The sequence below is a fragment of the Trachemys scripta genome, chromosome 10 (assembly GCF_013100865.1).
Source record: "Trachemys scripta elegans isolate TJP31775 chromosome 10, CAS_Tse_1.0, whole genome shotgun sequence".
NCBI classification, from domain to species: Eukaryota; Metazoa; Chordata; order Testudines; family Emydidae; genus Trachemys; species Trachemys scripta.
The window spans coordinates 45,418,804-45,441,936 of record NC_048307.1 but is presented as its reverse complement, the minus strand read 5'-3'; the positions used below and the strand labels follow the sequence as shown (position 1 = coordinate 45,441,936).

General features: G+C 53.9%; 1 protein-coding gene across 2 annotated transcripts in view; it reads right to left on the bottom strand.

Moving 5' to 3' along the window:
- Window positions 1-22,745: 22,745 nt before the first annotated feature.
- TRIP4 (thyroid hormone receptor interactor 4) overlaps window positions 22,746-23,133 on the bottom strand; it is a 48,759-nt gene continuing 48,371 nt past the window's right edge. For both annotated transcript variants that reach the window (XM_034783317.1, XM_034783320.1), the window contains one exon: window positions 22,746-23,008. In XM_034783317.1, the coding sequence (XP_034639208.1) occupies window positions 22,941-23,008 (68 nt within the window). In that variant the 3' untranslated portion in view covers window positions 22,746-22,940. The remainder of the gene's footprint in view (window positions 23,009-23,133) is intronic.

Genomic DNA, 23,133 nt, shown 5'->3' with positions numbered 1-23,133 from the left:
GTTTAGACCCCATTGGGAGTTGGGCATCTGAGTGCTAAAGACAAGCACACTACTGTGAGCTGTTTTCAGGTAAACTTGCAGCTTTGGGACAAGTGTGGTTCAGACCCTGGGTCTGTGTTGGAGCAGACGGGAGCGTCTGGCTCAGCAAGACAGGGTGCTGGAGTCCTGAGCTGGCAGGGAAAACAGAAGCAGGGGTAGTCTTTGCACATCAGGTGGCAGCTCCCAGAGGGGTTTCTGTGATCCAACCCGTCACAACTGGCAAAACCGGACAGTCCCTCCGCAAAAGAATAAATGGACACAAATCGGATATCAGGAATGGTAACATACAAAAGCCAGTAAGTGAACACTTCAACCTCCCTGGTCATTCTATTACAGATTTAAAAGTCACTATCATTGAACAAAAAAACTTCAGAAACAGACTTCAAAGAGAAACAACAGAACTAAAATTCATTTGCAAATTTAACACCATTAATCTGGGCTTGAATAGGGACTGGGAGTGACTGGCTCATTACAGAAGCAGCTTTTCCTCTCCTGGAATTGACACCTCCTCATCTATTATTGGGAGTGGATTACATCCACCCTGATCGAATTGGCCCTGTCAACACTGGTTCTCCACTTGTGAAGAAACTCCCTGCTCTCCATGTGTCAGTATATAATGCCTGCATCTGTAACTTTCACTCTATGCATCTGAAGAAGTGAGGTTTTTACCCACGAAAGCTTATGCCCAAATAAATCTGTTAGTCTTTAAGGTGCCACCAGACTCCTTGTTGTTTTTATAGATACAGATTAACACTGCTACCCCCTGATACTCTATGCCCATTTTGGTTATTTGTGAAGGAGTTTTCTTAGAGTTGTTTGAGCAGTACAGGGAGTGGGAATTTACCGACAATTCAACATGCCTGCAGTCTTTGAGTTTCTTTATCTTTGTGGCTCTGCAATGTTTGCTATTGCTTGACCTGGAGCCCTGGTCAATGCTACAAACATATGTCGGTATAATTGCATCCACACTCCTGAGTAGTGACAGAGGGCTTCTCCCATCAACCTAGCTACTGCCTGTCAGGGAGGTAGAGTACCTACACCCACGGGAAAAAGAAGAACAGGAGTACTTGTGGCACCTTAGAGACTAGACGCTCTCCCATCAGTGTAGATAGTGTCTTCACTAAACACTACAGCTTCGCCACTGCAGCGCTGGATGTCTAGGCAAGCCCTTAGAATCATGAGGCCCTGTGAGATCAATTTCCCCCTAAGTAGGTGATTTCAGTTGTTTGAAATTGACAACTGACCTTGTTTAGTTTCTCCTTGATGTTCTCAGCCACTCCACAAATTTCCCTGGTACTCTGTAGCGATGCTGCTCCAGGCTACTATCAGCAATGCCCACCTTCACTCCTGTGAGATGTTCTGGCGGTTGGGCCCTTGTGGGTGGAGGTACTTCAGGAGCTGAATGTACTCTGAGAGGCATCTGACAGTGTACATCTGGGGTGTCTCTGTGTCTGAAGGAATCTGCCAAACCCTGCCCATGCATCTGACTTGAAGAACCTAGCTCCTGCCTTCTCAGCAAACACATGCTTCCCAGTGGAAATGTTCCCTGCCTATGTTCTTGTTCAACTCCTTGGTGCCAGTACAGAGTTCCCACTACAGTTCCTGAGGAATGGGAGACCCAACTGACAGGCTTCCTTCTCCACATGGTGCTGTCTGCAGTCACGCCCTGCAGCTCCCCTACTATGTTCAAGGCATATGGAACATTTCTGGTGAGGAAACAGGCTCCGTGACCCCATCACTGAATCTGGTATGACACCAGGGGCTGCCTTTCTCCTGGGAACCCTTCTTCATGGGATTTGAGTTTACTTCCAGCATTGTTATTCTGACAACCCCCTATGGCAAACATCCTCTTGACTAGACTGTGTTTAAACCAGAGGTCTCAAACACGCAGCCCGTGGGGCTATTTTCTGTGGCCCGCGAGCCCCTTGCAGCCCCTCTGCCCTCCCCCAGTGTTTACCTAGAGCGGCTCTGGCCGGACGTGCACCAGGGGCAGGGCATGCTCCCTGCCTGCCCTGTCCTGCTCCAGGAAGAGTCTGGAACGTGGGGAAGGGGGGGCGGAGGGGCTGTGTGTTGCTGTTGCTTCAGGCACCACCCCCAGCAGCTCCCATTGGCCGGGAACGGGGACCCACGGCCAATGGGAGCTGCTGGGGGCAGTGCCTGAAGCAACAGCAACACACAGCCCCTCCGCCCCCCCTTCCCCACGTTCCAGACTCTTCCTGGAGCAGGACAGGGCAGGCAGGGAGCATGCCCTGCCCCTGGTGCACGTCCGGCCAGAGCCGCTCTAGGTAAACACTGGGGGAGGGCAGAGGGGCTGCAAGGGGCTCGCGGGCCACAGAAAATAGCCCCACGGGCTGCGTGTTTGAGACCTCTGGTTTAAACACAGTCTAGTCAAGAGGATGTTTGCCATAGGGGGTTGTCAGAATAACAATGCTGGAAGTAAACTCAAATCCCATGAAGAAGGGTTCCCAGGAGAAAGGCAGCCCCTGGTGTCATACCAGATTCAGTGATGGGGTCACGGAGCCTGTTTCCTCACCAGAAATGTTCCATATGCCTTNTGGAGCTGCTGGGGGCGCTGCCTGAAGCAACAGCCACACACAGCCCCTCCGCCCCCCCTTCCCTACGTTCCAGCCTCTTCCCGGAGCAGCACGGGGGCAGGGCAGGGGGGCAGGCAGGGAGCCTGCCCTGCTCCCGGGACGCACTGGGCCAGATCCTGCCTCCCAAACCTCTCCTGCAGCCGAATCCCCTGCCCTCAGCCCCCTGCCGCACCCTGACCCCCTGCTGTACCCCTCACTTCTCCTGCACCCCACACCCCAACTCCCTGCCCCTGCCACACCCCACACCCCTTCTGCACCCCCTGGGGGCAGGGAGGGGGCAGAGTTGGGGTGGGGATTTCAGGGAAGGGGTTGGAATGGGGGCAGGGAAGGGGTGGGAAGAGGCGGGGCAGGGCCTCATGGAAGGGGTGGAGTGGGGGCGGGGCCGAGAGTAGCGGGAAGGAGGTGTCAGTAATGCAGCCCTCGGGCCAATGCAGCCCTCATGTGGCCCTCCTGGTCATTTGAGTTTGAGACCCCTGGTTTAAACCCAAGACTATCTGCTTTCCTCATGGTGCTACCTACTGCCAGCTCTTGCTTCACTGTTTGCGTCGGTGACAGTCTGCCCTTGCTCAGGAAGGACTGGAGTTTGTTATCCCCTGGAGGATTTCAGACATAGACTTTTCGAGCTCTTTGCAGTTTCAACAGTGCTCCTTGTTCTCTGTCACGCGGCAGCAACTGGCGCATATTGTTATTAGCCATTCTTTCGTGTTTGCAGCTGTGTTTCTGAATACATCTCTTGAGGAATCCCCCTCTTCCAGCCATATTTAACAGCCCCCTGCTTGGTCTTCACATTTTTGCAAGGTTTACACATTTGTGCACAAGCCAGATTCTTTCTATGCTTGTGCCCCAGCTCCACTGATGCCTGACTTTGCTTGTGCTAAACAATCTGTTCCACCTTGCATTTAGCTGTGATGCTTGGAGTACTTTTCCCAGACCCAAAGAAGAGCTCTGCGTGGCTTGAAAGCGTCTCTCTCTAACCAACAGAAGTTCGTTCAATAACAGATATTATCTCACCCACCTTGCCTCTAATATCCTGGGACTAACACGGCTACAACAAGACTGCACATATGGCATTGTCTATCATTCACCTTTTGATTTTCTGTAAACTGTCCCCTTTCTTGTTTAACTCTGGTGTTTACAGCTGTGCGCAGGGCCATCCCTAGACATTGTGGTGCCCTACGCAGCCCTCCACTGGCCTCTGTGGGGGGGAGAGGGCTGCTCCCAAGGTCTGTGGGAGGCAGGAGCAGGCTTGGGGGGCAAGGGGGAAACCACCCCCCAGCACGAGCCAGAAGAGCGGAGCGGGTTGGGGCCTGGTCGCTCCACTTCCTGCTGCCCAGTGATTGCAGGGCAAACCTGAACCTGCACTCACGGGGCGGCGGGAAGTGGAGTGACCAGCCCCAGCCCACTTTGCTCTGCTCTCCTGGCTCCCAGCCCTGGGACTTGACGGGAAAGGGGGGGGAACCACCCCCCAGCACTCACCGGCAGCGCGTCTGGGAGCCAGCTGGGGCGGGTCACTCCACTTCTCGCCGCCCAGTGAGTGCAGGGAGCGCCTGATCCCTGCTGCAGTCCCCCAGGACATAGCTCAGGGGAAGGGGTGGAGTGGGGACAGGGCTGGGGCACAGCAGGGGCAGGGGCAGCTTTCCTGGCTGGCTGCTGGAGGCTGAAGCAGCATGCAGCTGTGTAGGGCACCAGGAAAGTTGGGGCAATTTGGTGCCCCAAATTTCCTGGCGCCCTACGCAGCTGCGTAGTTTGTGTATGGGTAAGGACGGCCCTGGCTGTGTGCTCTGGGCCTCTCTCTAGGGCCTTTACGCGTGTTTCTGTGTCATTATTTTGCTTGCTAAATGCCTGGTGCCTTCTCTGGGTCCCTGCATAGCCTTTTATAGGCCTCTGTATTGCTTCAGCCCAGAGCTGTTTGGCTTTTAAGGAAGGAGTCATTTAATATTCCAGAGTCACAAGTTATTTTTGTTCCTCCCCCACCCCCTTCTTTCTGGGTCCTTCTCTATGAAATGTCTTTCACAGGTACCATTCCTTTCTAAGGGCACAGTGATCCTCCAACCGCTCCATTACTCCTCAGAACAGCCTGCATTTCATACACCCATTGCTAACAGCTTTTGCCACCAAGCAAGCCCACTCTTTGGCTTCCCTTCCATGCCCCAGCCCTTAGGGCTTTCCTATAGAATTAGAGCAGCTCCTCCCAGCAACAGAGAAACCAAGAGCCAGTTGGCCCTCAGCCCCTTTCCCTCCCAGCCTCTGCTCCCCAACTGCCAGGGCACCTTCCCCAGGCCACGTTCCATCCCCTTTCCTGTTGAAGGAGGAATGCCTTGTGTTCCACCCATCCCCTAACGTGTTCTCCTTACAGCCTGGGTAGCTGCAGCGAGGATCAGCCTACGCTCGCTGTGAATGCCATTCTACATGCGACGCTGCATGGCACGCAGCAAAGGCACAGCTCTATCACCACAACACCCTCCCCCGGAGGCAGCTGCCCCAGCCGTGGAACCAGCAAGCTGGATGCTTGGGACAGGGCAACTCTGCACAGCTGCATGCTGACCCCAGGCAAATGCTAACTGGGGCCAGTAATATAACTTCCCTGGGAAAGTGGGGATAAAACACAGGGGCTCTTGCTTCCAAAGCACCTCTCTACCAGCAGCCAAAGGAGGAGCTCCTTGAACCTTTACATACACTAGATTCAGGGCCACAAGGGACCATTGTGATCATCTAGTCTGACCTCCTGTTTAACATGGGGCCACTGAACTTCCCCCAGATAATTCCCAGAACAGATCTTTTAGACAAACATCCAAGCCTCATTTAAAAATTGTCAGTGATGGAGAATTCATCATAACCCTTGATAAGTTGTGCCAATGGTTAGTTACTCCCACTGTTAAGAATGTACGCGTTATTTCCAGTCGGAATTTGTCTAGCTTCAGCTTCCACCCATTGGACTGTGTGATACTAGGAGAAGTGGCTGAGTATAGATGAGACTTAGCTAGCAAGTCCCACTGAATCACGACTGCTTTTCCAAGTCGAGATGTAGGCTAACATACAATAGTTAGTTACATTTAGCAGGTGGAGCTAATGCCTGCACATAGTTGAGTTTAGTTCAGCCTTAACTAGCTTGTATTAACTAAGCCTGACCTTTTCCCTAATCTAGAAAAAGCCTTAAATGACAACAGTAGAGGGCCCGTAACACATACATATATAGTTCAGAGTCCATCCAAGAGACTGACTGGGACACAACAGTCCCACTAACCAGTTTAGCTCCACTATTTCCAGTAGTGAATTCCAGCAGCTGGTGATACACTGATACAGCATTATTTCCTCTTAGCCATCCGGGGTGTTTTGACGAGCGCTTCCTTCTTTCGCTATCACAGCTCAGGGCGGACAGAGGCTGCCCCAGGGTATGTCTCAACTAGGAAGGAGGGTATTTGATTTTTCTTGTTAATCAGGTTACAAGGGTAGGTTTCTCCCTACCTGCTGATGGAATTATGCTTAGCTAGTCTGAATGCAGTTTAACACTAGAATCAATCCCCACCAGCTAACAGGCTTGTAAAATTAGATTAGATTAGGCCTTTCCAAAACAAAAATCCAAAAAGTCCATACACACACTGCCATACACCCACCCCTCCCCAGGTTAGACACCCCTGCTGGCCAGCTCTGCCTGAGGCATTGGCCTATAGAAATCCACCCTCTCTTACTCTTCTTTCTTTCTGAATGGGCAGGACCCAGTCTCAAGACCCAAAGCACAGGGCATTTTACTCCTGTACAAAGCAGGAGCCAGGCTGGCAGCACTTCGCACTCCCTCTGTGTGGGTGGAATGACAAGGTGCAGTCCATGCCCTCTCTATCCTGCTCCCCTTTCCCAGGCCTTGAATCCCCCAGCCCACAGGCAGGATCTGGGCTTGGAGGTTCAGGCATGAGGGGGACACGTGGAGCTTGAAATTGTCATAACATCCACAAAGAGGAGCCGACGGCCAGCTGCTCCCCAGCCCCTGATCACATGCTCATGATCTCCTCTAGCTCTCTGGGACATCTAGACCCAGGCTGAGATGGGTCCCTCCCATCATGGTTCTTGTTCCCTTAGGTAATGTCATTTCATATCTGGGAGATCCCTTATGTAGGTGCAGCTTATCTGAGTCCTCGTGCGGATCCTCGCTGACTCTCCTGGCCTCACTGCCATCACCTCCTTACTCTGCTCTGCTCCTTTTTCCATCACTGAAATGGGGCTGCAGAATCCATTAGTCCCCATCTTATCCACCTTCCAGGGCCCAACACAGGCTTATTCCCACTATGGGTGCATCTGTACTGCAATTAGACCCATGTCAGCAGACTCAGGCTCTGGCTAAGGGGCTGTTTAATTGCCCTCTCCCTTGCGGCTCCAACTGCAGCCAGAGCTCTGGGACCCTCCCACCTCGCAAGGTCCTAGAGCCTGGATTCCAGTTTGTCTTTCCCCCAGCCCCTCAGGGTGCTCCCTACTCCTTTCCCAGCAACCACTCCAGGCCTGGAGTCACTGCTCCCAGGTCTCCTACACCTGTTTCTTTGCTCTCTACAGCCTTCTCCAGGTGCTGCTGTCTGTCACCCCCAGGGATCTCACTACCCAAGCCCTTCCCTGAGTTATATGACCCCTTTTCCCCACCTGGGGAGGCAAGTTAATTACATAACAGGTGGGGCTGAGACCCATCCCCCTTAAAGGGCCAGCCACCCTGTGGCATTCCTGAGGATTCAGGCTTTGCCCAGGCTGATGTTACAAGTCCAGGCTGATGACAGGGCTTGCCCAGTCTCTCAGGGCAGGCTTTGCCTAAAATGATGTACTGATTATCTAGAGGAATAGAGCACCACAGAGCTACAGCCATAAATATCCTCCGCAGTACAAGTGCAGCACTATTACCCGGGGCATGAGTCATTGCAGCGCTCACCCAAACAACAGGGAAGGAGGTACAACAACATTAATGCAGGGCAAGCCATGCGGGGTCTAATTTATGTAAGACTGATGAAGTTCTTGAAAGGCAATAAATCTCCCCTGGATATAAAGTTGTTCTAAAGATAACATGCTGCTGAGGGTTAGCACGTTCTCCTCTGGCTTAAGGAGCTTTATTTATTGTATAATTGGACAGAACAATCTAATCAGAAATCAGCCCTATAAATCCTCGCCCAGATGAGAAAGGGTTGGTCTCCTTGGCCAGGGACTGCTCTGGATTAATACAAGGAGAGGTTTGGGTCCTGGGAATTCAGAATCCCCCCCATCTGTGCCTGAAGAGGGGGAACATATGCATGTGCACATGCACACTTCAGTGTATTGTTAATGGTTATTTAACGTCTATATTACAGTGGCACCCAGAGAATGGGGACCCATGGTGCTAGCAAAGACAGAGTATCCCTGCCCCAAGGAGCTGACTCCTAAGGAGCTGACAGTCCAGACTAGGATACAAGGTTTTTAATAAAATTAGCTAACGCTTGTGAAGATTCTAGCATAGACGGGACAAGTTGTATTTGAAAGTGTGTTAACTGATCGAGGGGAGCCTAGGTTCCCACCTGGGGGTGGGGCTCCCTACGCTGAACTGAAGTAGTATGATTATTTGTATCATGGTATGGCCGAGAAGCCCTAATCATGAACCAGAACCCCATTGTGCTAGGGACTGTATAAACCCAGACCGAAGGGCTGGGCCTTGCCCCAAAAGTGTATTATTTAGGTACAAGGTGATAACCTGTGTCTTTACTAGGGAACAGGTCAAGGTGATTTAACATGTTTAAACTCACCCTCACCTACCGTTGGCCACTGTCCCTACTCTATACAAACCCCAAAGAACGGTGCTCCTAGATCCTGCATCTGCTTCACTCCAACCCGGCTTGTGTCCAGAACACTCTGCACATACCAGTCAAGTGAAGTCTGTGAAAATCACTGCTGTGAAATGCAGGCAGTACAGCTAATTCACCGGATGTGCAGTGGAGAGAGATTAGTATCAGCATAGAGTGTTAGTGAAAATATGATGGCACCGATAGTACATTTATGGCTGCAGTTACATTAGCTTCATAGTTGCATCATCCCCCGACTTGCACCTAACAAAGGGTTTAAGGAAGATACACAGTACCAGGGCGCTAGCAACATTATTAAAGTGCAAGGGGGGAGAGTCTGTGCTGCATTTCTAAGGCTAATTCCCCACCGTGCCCTCCCTGGGCTGCTCTGGGGAAAGGGAATGCCGCCCCCCCACCCCGCTGTATTTTAAGAAAATGTTTGGGGTTTGAAGGAGTTCGGGCAGCCTCCTGGGCTTCCCTATGGGCCCCAGGACTGCTTTGAGTCTGCATAGCCCTGCATGATGCAGTGCTACTCCCAACATGCTAGCGCTTGGGAAGGAGTCCCCTGTGATCCCCAGGGCCTGTACCATAGCAATCTTCCCTCTGCTAGAGCCAGGGCTTTTATTGGCCCTCTGTCCTGTTCGGTCCTCTGACCTAGTAAAGGCGCCAGAGCTGGGGTGATGAACCCACTCACATGGGAACTTAATGTGTAAAGCGCTAAAGGAATACAAAGAACTGAGAGCCACTGCAAGACAATGGGAACGACCCTGCCGGGAGTTACACACGTTTGGAATGGTGTGGAAAAGCTGGTGTAACTTCACATTGTATTATTTGGGAAACAGACCATGTAATTAGCCTGCAGTGTGATGCATACATATAAGGGACAGAGTTAAGGTTGAACGTGCAACCTTAACTTTGGCATTTCTGTAACCTGAGCAGCCTCATAACTTCCTGCTATTAAATCATACATTATAATATATTCCAGTTTTTTTTTTTAAATCCATGTTAACCGCTGTATTTAAGGTCACATAATAGTTTCCATTTAACCTCCAATTTCCACCACTCATAACTTTTTGAAAGTTTCCCCTTTTGGTGTTAGTCATCCTGGCTTGGTCTCTGCTCCAAGGGGAATACATTGTTCAAGCAAAATGGTTCTGCTATTAGTGAATGTGAAGCGAGTCGGGTGAAAAAATACCCTTGATACTTTCCCTATTATAAAAATAATTCTTGCAACCTTTTTAAAATCTGTCCTGTCGCTGAGCATGATTTGGTGCTTCCTTGCTACAGAGGAAACTGACTTGACTTTCACTGTGGTATAAGCCCTTAAAAATCACATGTTGCCAACTCTCATGAGTCTCCTAATATGTGTTGTGTTTCTGAAAGCCCCAGCTCTTGGAGTCATGGGATTCCATGAGAATCATAACTTGCATGGGAAGGAAAAAGTAACTTTCTGGCTTTCATGGTTGCAGAGAAAAGCTTCAGTGTGTGAACTCTAAAGACCAAGACCCCATCATGTCAACGAAAAGCACCACAAACGTTTTACTGTTTACAATCTCATGGTTTTTAAGCCAACCTCATGAGCTTTGGCTGCTGGGGATAGGTCACACCTACGGTTGCCAACCCTCCAGGATTGGCCTGGAGTCCCCCAGAATTGGCATCCATCTCCCAGTGATTACTGAAAGCAGTCCGGGAGATTTTAATAGGATATTTTAAGAAAATTACATTACATCATGTTGGGGGGAAAAAAAATCTCCCAGAATAGCTTCAGTCTGAGTTGGCAACCCTACATCCCATACTCAGCATGCACAATTGAGGTTTTCTCACCAAGTTTGCAAAGTGAAGGATGTCATCACTGTTACAAGTCAAGTACATAGCGAAAGGTCCAACCAGCTACATTGCTGGTCCTGAGTAAGGCTAGCAGGGCAAAAGGCTCCTGCAGATCTTGTGCAGTGCAAAGGGGCTGCCCTGATGTGTTTGTATATCAAAGGAAGCCCAGGCACACAGGCCTATACATATACACGTCTTCCCTTTACCACCCCAAGGGAACCTGATGGGGAACCAGCAGCAAACAAGTATCCCCAGTACTCCGACAAAACAGGTGTGGGTGTGGGGAGGTAGGGGGGTGAAAGCCCCAGATCTTTCTCTGGGGATTGTAAAGAGCCAGAGCTGTGCCCGATTCAGCTGCTAAGAGGTAACTCGCTGCTGCCACCTGGCTGGGGCGTGCGCCACCTGGATTAATTCCCTGTTTGAGTGAGTCTCATGCAGAGGGAGCATAAACCAGGATCTCTGGATTGGCAGATTAAACACCCTTGGGGACACTCGCTGGCAGATGGATCTTGGCCCAGAAGGGGGCAGGACAGACAGAAGGACTGCATTTTCGAAGCTGGCCCTGTCTGATAACTGAGAAGGGCGATATCACCCCAGCAAACAATTCTACCTGGATATGCATCCGAAGAAGTGGGCTGTAGTCCACGAAAGCTTATGCTCTAATAAATTTGTTAGTCTCTAAGGTGCCACAAGTACTCCTGTTCTTTTTGCGGATACAGACTAACACGGCTGCTACTCTGAATTCTACCTGGAGAATTCCATGAGAGGCAGTGATGGGTGGTGGTTAGAACAGGGAGTCAGGACAGCTGGGGTCTATTTACAGCTTTGCTAGTGACTTGCTGGGTGACCTTGGACAAGTCACTTCAGCTACCCGTGACTCAGTTTCCCCATATGTAACATGGGATGATACCACTCACTCATCCCCCTGTGGGGAGCTGTGACAGTTGGGTCAGTGCTTTTTGATCCATGTGCCAAAGGCACTAGAGGAGGGCAAAGGGGAGGTACATCACCAATGAGTGCTGGTTGCTTTTGTCCAGTGATGCTATGAAGCGTCAAGTTTGGATAGTGCTGCATCCCAGGAGTCCACATGGTGTGTCACGTACACACTCGTTGGAGGGTGTCCCAGGGTCCCACTCGCCACAAAGGCACCTCCTCCTGGTTGCTCCAGGGATCGACTCCACTCATGTCCAACATGCCCTGCTGCTGCTCATTTGCACTCCCTGCTGCCTCTTTCTCTGCCACTCAGGGTGCTCTCTGCAGCTTGGCCCTCCTGCCAGGTCACCCTCATCCTCCCCGTACAGGATTGCAAAGTCCCACTGGATGTTGTCCTAGGCAGTCTGCTGCTCCACTGCCTGGTCTGCACCACTTCTGCACTGATTGGTAGGGGAAGCTGGGCCCGGCCACTACTCCAGGTTCCAGCCTAGGGACCCTACAACCAGCAGCCATGGTCTGCACTTTTCCAAACCTGGCTGCTGTTCCCCTGGCTACTCCTACTTCTCTTCTATCATGTTCTTTCCCACTATACTCCTTTGGGTATGCCCTTCCACCAGGGCCACAAGTCATCTCTCCGCCTCTCCCTTTCTACAGCTAGAGACTGGCTGCAGGCCTCCATGCTGCAGCCCCTTCTGCTTCCCTCTCCCTGGCTTTATTGTCGCCCCGCCTACTTCTTCTTAGCTGGGCTCCATCCCCGGGCAGCAGTTGCTTATCCAGACTCATTCCCCTCTAGTGTGGCCTATTGAGTTAACTGGTCCCCTTCCCAAGGCTGGTGTGTGGTGAACAGAGGATAAGGGGGCAGCACGCGCAGGCTCTGTTACAGCTAGGCCTCTGTTACAGTTGTGCTGGGGAACTCCCCCCAGAACAACACCTTTCTGCTCTGGTTTCTGAAAAGGGGGATTGTCGTGGGCTGGGGGCTTGATTTTTCTTCTCCCCCCCCCAACTTTTAAATGAAAACGGCTGTTTTCTGGTGGAAGTGGTTGTTCAGTCAGCGAGGCGTTTTCCCTCCACAGTTGCTGGGACTGGCTTTACTCTCTGGGCGCTGGCAACTGCTCCCTGGAGAGGAGCTGGCTTTGGTGGGTTGCTCCACCTCCAAATGGTCAAGGCCCTCTTGGCCTTCTCTGTCCCCTGTGCAGGTGAAGCAGCCAGCTCCAGCTGGTGCACTGCCCTGGGGCTAGCTGTTTGCAACCGCCTGTGCTTGGCATTAGCTAGTGCAACAGCCCCACGCCCCGCTCAGCTCAGTGCCTAGGGGGAATCTGGCTGGGCAGCAGGGGCTGAGCTGCTCAGGTCCAATCAGAACCAAATTCTGCCCAGCTCCCCAGCCTTTCCCTAGCCCTTTCTCCAGGACGTCACTGGCCTCGTGCTCTCGTGCAGGGCTAGTTCCTCCTCCCCTACCCAGCCTGTCCTCCCAATGCACCCCTCCCCTGTGCTGGTTCTTGGCTCAAGGGGAGCAAGCCAGGGGAGGATGGGTCCTAGCAGGGCAGGACTCAGACCAGGCACTGCCTCTTGTAACCCCGGGGTGGGATGGGGTGGATGTTACTGCTAAAATGATTAGCAGTGAAATAATTGACAGTCCATTCAGTTGTCATCATTAGGCCTCAGAGTTAACAAAATCAGTGTCCCATTGAGATGATTGGGAGCCAGTCGCACCTCTCAGAGTTACTGGGACAAATCCATCCCTGGTGTAATGCCAGTGGGTGTCTCGGATGAGTCTGAGGGGTGGGCTGCGCTGACCTGTGTGCAGACTTGCAGAGGCAATGCCGCATTGGGCCATGCTCGAAAGGTGCCTGCGAGTCAAAGCTGGAATATAATTTTGTTTCTTTTAATGAAATCTTAATTTCAGTAGCCACTTCTGGGCTTCCCCAGTGCTACATGCCAGCCAGCGCTAGTCCAGCTGCCCCCCCTCAACGCAGACAGCCGCTGGGCCATGCTGCCTGCTAGGAGCTCCTCTGCCAGCCCCCAGGGCCTGATGACTATATCTCAGATTGCATCCATCTCAATGTGACCAGTGCCTATGAGGAGAGGTGGATGGCACCACTGTCCCAGCTTGAGTCCAGCCCAGGAAAATAGGGACTGAAAGTTGTTTTCCTATGAGGACTTTTTGGCAGTCGAGATGAGATGAGTTGTTAGGTCCCTGCCAGGCTGGGCCTGCTCTAGTATTGCTAACCCCAAGCATTCAAAAATCTTCAGCTGGGACTTAAAAACCAGGCGATTTGTTTTTTAACGAATCAGTGCTGGGTTCTCGTTCTTTGCTGTCTGGTTTCTGAGCCTTCAGGTTGCACTTGGGTCACATTTTCAGCCTCTTCTCCACTACCAGCAGGAGCAGAAACTTGAAAGATGAGTTTCTCATGGCCACATGTGACGGCAGAAGCTGGGCCCCACGCTCCTGAGCCCTATGGTAAAATCACAACTGAGAGCATGTGAATTCGAGAGTGAAGAGCTCCCTGCCCAGGGCTGTCAGTTTGACACTAACTTCATAGTGAAGTGAAAAGAGAGAAATCTATGCCTGAGGGCTGTCCCACTCCTGGGGGCCGCACATGGTCATGGCTAAAGCCCCTCAGCTCTCACTAAAACATTATGCTGTTAGCCCTCACAGTTGCAAAAAAACCACTGAAAATGTGAATGACATGTGACTGACACAGCGACGCCTGCCTGAGTCTGCAGAAAGCCTGAACCAGTGGCTCCTGAAGGTGTGAGCCACCCCGCCACACACATCTCAGGAGAGTGTTAGCTCAGAAACATAAAAGCCACTTCTTAAAAATCAGCACTGCCCATTTCAGGGCAGATCATGTTCATTAATGTGTTGAGCCCACCACCCCACCGGCCTCCCATGCGCTGGCTGGATGAAATGCAAAGCCGGCCATGGCAAGTGTCCTGAAGAGGTTCCCAGGACAACGGAACATCGCATACAGGAGTGGGTCTGTCCTAGCACAGCAGAGCTGCACGCGCACTTGGGGTCTGTCTACACGGCAACTGGCAGTAAGCCTCCCAGCCCAAGTAGCCAGACTCGCACTAGCAGGGCTCACACTAGAGCATTAACAGCAGCAGCTCAGGCAGAGGCTCAGGCTAGTCCCCTGAGCTTAAGCCCACCTATCCGCTGGCTCCGAGCTTGGGTGGCTTGCCTGAGCCACGGCTGCTGCCACTAAGTGCACAGAGCTATTCTGAGTGTGCTAGTATGAGCGCCGCTCCCCAAGACTCTCTACGCAGCCTGGGAGGCTCGCTGGGGGACAGTCACGTGGCAGGAGCATGGGGCTGAGATGCCAAGTGTTCCTTCCCCCCATCCTCGGGGCCACTGGCCCAGCCCCCAAGCCATGTTTTTAATGGTCTATTTGGTACAGAACACATGGGCTATAATAGGACTTTCTCCCTGGACCGCCTCCCACCCTCCCCAGACTAAGCCCTTGGCTGTGCCAGCCAGTGCCCTGCCCCAGTCCCGTGCCCATCGCTGGGGCAGGCAGAGATCAGTGGCGCGATGACACTTCTGGCAGGGTGAGCAGAGGGTGGGAAGGGTGGCTCGGTTCTCGCTGGCAGGAGCAGGGGGAGCTGCTGCTGGGAAGGGAGCAGCCTGGCGGGCTTCTGCTCAAACCCAGGCCACAGGGAAAGGCAGCGTAGTGCCGGGCTGAAAACAATCACTAGCTGTCAGAGTGCGCAGTGGAGTGAGGTGACCTAGCGGGAGGGAAGGGGGGATCTCAGCAGGGCCAGCGAGATCAGAGCTGCCGAGTAAGCACCTGCAGCCGTGCGCGCAGCAGGAGTAATTTATAGGCTGATCTGCAAACCTCCCCTGCTCAGCTTGTTTTCTCCCAGAATGTGGTGGCAGCGGGGCTTGCTCGTGCTCTCACAGCAGCACTAGCGATAAAGGGTCCCTGAAGAGGTGGAGGGGAAAGCGAGTGCTGGGCCAGCAGCAAGGCACGGGTCAGACACAGCTGGGGGGGCTGTGCACTCCCTCTGCAGGCTCCCAGGCCAGGCTGGTCACCCTCCTGCTCCGTCAGTGGCTCCAGCCGCAGCCCTAGAAAGGCCCAGGGACAGGTCCTCCATGGCCCTGCATGCAGTGCCCATCTTGGGGGCGAGCCAGTCACTCACCAGGCTGCGCTCCATGCACCAGCGCCCTGGGGCAAAACCGGTCATTCTGACCCACCTCAGCCAGAGACATGCAAAGACCAAGAAAGAGAGAGAGAGAGAGAGAGAGAGAGAGAGATGCACACACAGGCAGACAGAGGCAGACACACACTTTTGGGGGCAGGCATAGAGACACACACACAGGCAGACACACATGGGGTGCAGCACTTGGGCAACCCAGTCCTCCCAGAACAAGCTGTTTGACTCCATCCTAAGGAGCATATTCCCAGATTCCAAGGCTGGAAGGGACTATTGTGTTCCCCGGTATAAGAGAGGCCAGAGAACTGCCCCACACCAATTCCTGGAGCATGTGGCAGCAGGCTTTCCCATCCTCACTGAGTCACCATCTCTCCCCTCCAGGTGGGATGTACTGTAAGACGCCCTTTGTGCATCTACCACATGACCTGGCCAAACCACCAGAGCTGCCTCTGTCTTCCAGAGGCTACAGTGTGCTGAGCTGTGCAATGCAGCCCAGTCAGTGGCAGAGCCTTTCCCCAGGGACTCCACCTTGCCATGGGATGGCTTGTGTGCGCTGAGGATTCTATGCAACTGGAGATATAACTCCTGGTAGGACCACGCAGGCCAGACAGGGTGCAGAGCAGGAGCCAGGCTAACAGCTGCCCCCACCAGGCTCCTGGCACGGTACTGAGTCAGGCTAACAACCTGGCCACACAAAAATGAACCCACCCAGAAGCAAGCCGAGCCTGTCATAGATCTGCAGACACTTGTGCATTCGGGGAAAAGTGACACACACTTGCTTGCAGGCAGGTAGAGCCACGCAGCCAGACCCAGAGAGGACAGAGACATGCTGATAGGCAGACTCACACGGACACCCCATACACACCCGGCTCTGCTGCAGTAGGTATCAGGTGAGATGTGCAGCCTCGCTGCTCTTCCCCTGCAGCTGTGTTGTTCTGCTCTCATACAGTTGCCTCCCTCGGAGCCGCGCTGCAGGCTGGAGCCCGGGGGTGACAGGGATGCCAATGGGAGCAGACGGCGCTGCCCATTCTCGCCGAGCCCTGCATAATTCTCTGCACTTAGGGGCGCTCCATGAGCTGGCTTCATTCACCGCTGTGAAGTGGAATCATCATCCTTGGCCTCTCCTCGGATTCATCTGCTCTCCACAGAGACCCGCCGGCTCCAGCCGGGATGTGGGTGCTTTGACTCAGAGCAGGCAGGTGGCACTCAGAGCGCCCTCTCCCTGGCAGATGGGCTGGACTGACAGGCTGTGATGCCAATGGCTTCAGCCTATACACTGAGCTGGGGCAGCAGCCCTGTGGAGAGGGCACTCCAGTGCAAGGCCCCGTTGGGCCAGGCCCCCTCAGCTGGCCGACACATGGCCTACAGATGTGTGTGTGTATGTGGCAATGCCCCTTTTCTTCATGTATGTTTTGCTAAACAGTGGGTGCCCCAGGCAAAACTGAGAAATGGAACAATGGACACCGTGGTGACAGGGTGCAGCGGGTCCCAGCACCCAAGGGGTTAACTCCACTGTCCTGCATCTGCAAAGGGCCCACTCAGTGCCCCAGAAACGTCAAGGAGATGAGCGCAGGGAGATTTTAAACATGCAGGCCGGGTAAGGGGGAGCAATCTGGGGGTGACGTTTGTGGTGCCAAGGCTCCATTCAAAGGCCTGCTAGATCTACGGGGCCCTCTCCAATGCACTTTCAATGCTGGCAAAGTGCAGGATGGCTAGCTGGGGGGCGTGGGGAGCAGCCAGAGGAGTGATAGCTGTGCAGGTTGGTGGACTGTGTGTCTGGTTCAAACAGAAGGCCCCTTCTCTGCTCTAGGAGTACTGCACAGCCCATGTGTGCTGATGCCCCAGGGGTGCAACCCCTGGGGGCTCAGTGCCAGCCCAATGGGACCGGCCTGCTCTCCCTTGAGGAGGGGACTCAAACATGGCCAGTCACCCAAGGGCTCCACACACACCATCGCCGAGTTCTCCAATTGTGAGCCCCAGCCCACACTCGCCACAGGACCACTGGGGGACAGCTGGGAAGGAAACAATTTCCCATCCTCTTGGGGCTCCTGAACGACCTGGCTTCTCGCCAGCCTTCCCCAAGGGGAGGAGCCCAGGCACAAGAAATCAGTGGCTCCCTGGTTATGTGGGGGAGACAAGGTGATTGGGATGATGCTCATAGCACCCAAGGGTTGCTGTAACCTCAGCCAGAGGGTTACTCAGTCTCTTTGGACTTTTATCCCTGCTGACCCCTGAGGCGGAGCAGGGCCCCCAGGGCAGGTGAGCCCCTCAGGAAAGCTCAGCAGCCTGATACAAACAAGATGTCCTTAGGCATCACACTCTTCCTCCTCCCCCCGCTCCAGGCACACACTGTGCTCTGATTGCCAGTACTTCAGCTTGCCAAAGTTTTGGAGCATTGCCTTCCCTGCTGCAGCCCCTTCTCACACCAGGGAGCCCTTCTCCCTCAGTCCAGTCTGTCCCTGGGGCTGGCAGTGTATTTTGTGCTGGCCATCCGCGGAGCCTGTAAGCTTTGGGGGAAAGATTGGCTCCTCTTCTACATCTTATTTAGCACCATGGCACAAGGCAGCACTTCAGCAGTGACTGCTAGCAGCCATGAGGCAATTTTGTTGAGGAGACGATGTGGTTTAGTGAGTAGGGCCCTGGCCTGGGTTCAACTCCTGGCTGTTGCATTAGCGTGCTGGGTGAGCCTGGGCAAGCCACTTTCCTGCTCTGTGCTTCAGTTTCCCCATTTGTAAAGCAGTTTGAAATCAATAGATGGAAAGCGCTAGAAGAGGAAGTGGTAGTGGACTGTGCCTCCCACGGTCTCACTTGCTCCAGGGAGTCAGTCTAGTGCCTTGAGTTAATTTCACCTCACAGGGGCTCCTTGATCTTCTTGTCCCAGGGGTCTTTCTTACAGGGGCTGGTGCCAGGCCCACGGCTTAGCAGAACCTGATATCTGCTCTCTCTCACTTTGGCTTCGTCTTTCTTTGCCAACACACCCAAAGGCCTTTTACCCCCAATCCACTCTCTAAAGCACTGGCTTGTAATGTCGAAGGCCAATGGGGTGAGGGACTGTGGCAGCAGGAAATGGGTACGCGCCAGCTCAGAGGGGTTGCATTGATTGCAATAGCACAGTAGCTGGTCAATAAAATAAGAACGGGCAAGCAGCCTATGCGGTCTTAGAAGGCTACCACCCAGCCTGGAGCTTGTCCCTTTGGCTATGAGATAACAGTGGAGCCCAGAGGCCAGACAGATATCTGGGCACCACTGGAATCCCAATAAGGAGTTAGAGGCAGCATGGTCACTCTAGTGGATAGGTCAGTGGACTGGGAGTCATGTGACCTACAGCCTACTTGAGCTCTGCTACTGATCTCTTGTGTGATCTTAGACACGTCACCTCCCATTTCTGGGCATTTTCCTCTCACCCTGTCTCTTGAGACTGTAAGCGTTTGAGGCCAGGGAGGGTCTGGCACAAGGAGTCGCTGAGCACAGCTGGGGTTGTCTAAATGCTAGAGCACCACAACTCCCACAACACCACCAGTAACAAGGAAGGCAAAGGCACTTTATTCAGTATAGGGTCTTTCACACAAACTGGAGCCAAGCTGACTTCAGACAAGATCATGTGCGGTGTAAAACATGGGGAAATGAATGACATCATGAATAAATTAACTTGTGGGAGGGACTTTGTGAGGGAGCGAGCGCTGCCTTGCAAGGCAGATTTGAAACAAGGGGGAGAGCCGCTAAGGCTCTGCGCTCAAGGAGACTGCTCTGGAGAGCAGCAGAGGAGAAGGCTCTTGCATGGCTGAGATTGGAGAAGGGATGGGGGAGTGGGGAGATGGCAGCCGGGGGAGTGGGTGCAGGAGGGAGATAAGGATAATTCAGTCCTGAAGATGGAAAGACCCTGATCTCCCAGTTAGCCAAGCTCCCTGGGGCAGTGGAGGGCTGTGACTAAGGCAAACAAATCCAGGAAGAGATCCAAGGAACGCTCTGTGTCCTGCGCTCTGATTTGTTCCACTGCCTCTGCCAGCTCCAGGCTGGGGGCACTCAGTGGGACAGAGCAGAAGCTGGTCCCAAGAGGTGTCTCACCTGGATCTCCCACGGCCCCAGGGGAGCTGAGAGAGAACAGGCTGCTGGCGGCACATGGCTCTGTACGTATGGGGAGATGGGGGGCCAGCATCCAACACACACTGAGAGGGGCCTTGGGAAGGAGAAGGGCTGGGAATCTTAGCTCCATTCCCCGAGTACCGTTCAGCCTTTGCAGTCATAGTGCCCAGCTCTGTTCTAACTTCCTGCACTGGGGCTGGATGGGGTGGCCTGGCATGCACATTACACGCCTAGACAAGGCTCACTTCCTTCAACACCGAAATTCAGCCACCGCTCAGGAGTCAGAACCTGGGGGCACTGGATGGGAGCGAGAGCCTAGGCTGCTTGCACGGAAGCACCATGAGCAGCACCGCATCCCCAGGCAGCGCCCCCAAACCTTGTGCCAGTTTTGGCTCCCTTTCTGCCCTCACCAAGGAGCTGGGGATGGGCAGGCAGGCTGTGCTGTGGGGGAACTTGCTGGCTGCCAGGTAACACTCAGTCGGCCACAGGCATGGTGCTAGTAGAGATTGTGTGAGAGGCTGGTGAAGTACAGATGGGACCAGGTGCTCGCCCAGTCAGGGGTGGGGAAATCAGGGCAGAGCACTGCCTCTTGGAGGAGTTTGCACAGTCCTGTAGGGCAATAGCGGGGCAGGGGCAGATCAGATCCTTGCTATGGGATGGCTGGGGGTGTAACTGGGCACATTAGCCAAATCCGCAGATCCAGAGAGTGGGTGAGCAGGGACCAGGCCAAGCCCGACACCCAACACAGCTGCAGCATCAACCCATGCTGGACATGCCCAAGGGATGGTTAAAAGGCCAGCACAGACTGAGGCCCAAGGCAAGGGCCCCATGCCCACCCTGGGCACAAGCTAGCCCCTGTCAGTGCCTTGGGGAGCCCAGAGCTTCACGGGGTGCAAACCGGCCTGTCCACACTGCACCCCAGTTCTGCAGCCCATGCCCATCACTACTCTAGTGCAGCTGGGGCCGCAGGCTGGAGGGTGGGCAGGCTCCCCTTGGTTTGTGAGACCCCTCGCTAGCCCACTGAGCCTTCCCCCACCCGAATGGGGCACTAGCCCCACTTTACAAACAGGAAAGCAGAGGCACCCAGAGACCACATGACCTGCCCAAGCTAGAGCCAGGGATAGGGGCCAGAGCCCTGCACAGCCAGCGGGGAGGCTATTTGACACCTTTAACGCTAGACTCAAGGACGCATAAATGGCAAGCACAGTGGGCAGCAGCATAAGCCAGAGCAGCAGCGGGGCCTGCTCTGCTGCTCCCCATGGAGTAATCCTGCTGCCCCGAATAGTCTCCCAAACTGCTTCACCAACGCCTGAGCTGCCCAGCAGGTCCTCCACTGGGGGCTGGTCTAGGTCTGTTCTGGCAGCACCACACCACCTGGTGATAGCTTTAGTAACCACATACACCCACAGAGCCAGCGCAGGGGGCTGCAGGGCCCCAGATCTCCTGCATCTGCCCCCAGAGCAGTCTGAATCTCAGCCAGCATAGGTGAGTCTCTCCTCCTTTCACAGCCCCATCAGCTGTCTATCCCCAATCACTACGGAGCAACTGCCTCTCAACGCCTCTGATCCCCTGCTCCGCCTCCAGCTCAGGTATCTGCAGTCACTGGAGATGTTTGGCTTAATCTTAGAGCGCAGATACTTTGGGGCACTTAGCAGGTGAGGTTTGGGCAGCACCCAGCAGACCGGGGCCCTGATTGGAGTGGAGGCAATAGCTGCCACCGGAGGAGAAACAGTTACCAAAAAGCAGTTAGCATGAGGGTGCAGGGCTGCCAGGTCAGGGGGCAGGGCCTGCGGCCAAAGTCCAGCTGGAGGGAATTTTACCAATAGGTGAGCGAGGCCAGGATGGGAAGGGGGAATTTTACAGGCTGGGCAAGACCAGCTGAGGAAGGAAGGGATTAACCCCCCCTTGTTTCTCCCTGTCCTAGGGAATGGCAGCTTCTCTTCAGTAACCTCAGAGCCAGCACCACCCTGGCTGAGATCTACATGTACTTGAATCCATATCGACCAGAGACAGAAGCTCAGAGACAGAGTGACACGCACGACACAAACCCAGCAAAGGACAAGCCAGGAGATGGCACCGAGGCCGAGGATGGCATTTGCGTGTCGCCTGAGCTAATTTCCTTCTAGCTGAGAATGCCTATGGCTCTGGCTGCTCACCTCTGGAATACTGAAGTGATGCGCTGGGCCTTCTGCTGAGAATGCTCCAAGTCCTCCTGGCTCCCAGTGTGTTGTGGTAATAGACAAACAGGGCAGCAGGGTCAGGGCAACTTAACCATTATCTGCATAATGAACTGAGAGCATCTAACCTTGGGGCTGTGGCGTGCCTCTCTGGGGATTTGCCGCTCTGCCCAGCATGGTGGTGCCAAGTGACATCGCTCCGGGTTAGCGCTGTCGTCGTTGGAATGTGGGGGAGGGGGCGGGGTGGGTTCGGCTGGGAATCAGTAACGCTTAGGCCGTGTCGAACTGGTGCCTGAAGCGACGCAGCACAGCAGGCACACAGCCCAGTGAGCACCAACGCACAGGCATGTCACTGCACAGAGACGCTGAATATGAAGGATTAAAGACAGGGGAAATCAATCTGATTCCTAACACAGGGGGTGGTTTTTTCCAAGTCACGCGCACAGCTACTGGATGGGAGCCAGCTCTCACGGGCAGGCAGCTGGTTGGAATAAAAACGGAGCACAGACTGAAGGCTGCCCAGCTGCTGAAGACGCCAAGAGCTGCTACTAACCGCTCAGGGAAGCAGCTTCGCAAATAAAGCTCTGAGCAAGAGGGGGTAGAGCATTGAGTTCACCTTTCCCCTCCCACCCCTCCTCCTCTGGCCTGCACTCTGCAGAGGCAGGGATGGGGCTCGGGGAGGGCGCTCAGCTCAGCTTTATGACATTCAGCCCCATCCTGCTTCGCTCCTTTTTGACCAGTACATCTCCTGCTATAACAGAGCACATTGCTTGCCAAGGCGGCTCCAGCAGGAACTGCTGCCAAAGCATCTCTGTGAGCAGCTGCAGCACAACTCCCGCGAGCCTGGTGCTGTGATGTGCCTGACCCGCTCTGGCCAACGGACCTGGAGTCACAATCTCTCTTCCCCTAGCTGCCCGGGGAGAGGATACTGACACCACCAGGGCTGAGCCAGCTCGGACCTGCTGGGCGACAAGGAGCTGCTGGCTGATGTTGGCCTGTTTCCGAATCCTCTGACCCAGTCTGGGGCATGCTTTGAGTGCCGTGTCCCAGCAGACGGAGCCAGATGCCAGCACTCCATTGAGCTTGCCATCAGACCAGCCTCTGCAGCCAAAGCACCAGAGGTCTTTTAAGACACAGGAAACTCCAAGCTGCCAGACTGGCTGGGCTCTGCGCACGTAGAGAGCGAGGCACAAAGCTCTCCTCCTTTAATGGCCTCAGAATACAATAGTCAGATATTTTAACAATGCTCAGTCCCCCTGGAAGCACCTGCCTTTCAAACCTTCCACCTCCACTCTGTCCCAAAGGCCCCAGGAAGAGCAGCTGGGCTGGGCTCCTGGTGGGTGGGGAGCTCAAACAATCGCCTTCTGCTTCATTAACCCCTTCTTTGCTCCCTGATGAATCTTTGAATCCAGTTTCCCTGTAGAGGGGGGAGAAAGGGGGAAAAAAAACCAACAAAACATCTCATCACTTTATTTTTAAGTGTCATTTGCAATGCAAATCAGCTGGAGGCAGCGAGGTCTCCTAGTTAGTGTGTTCCTGTCA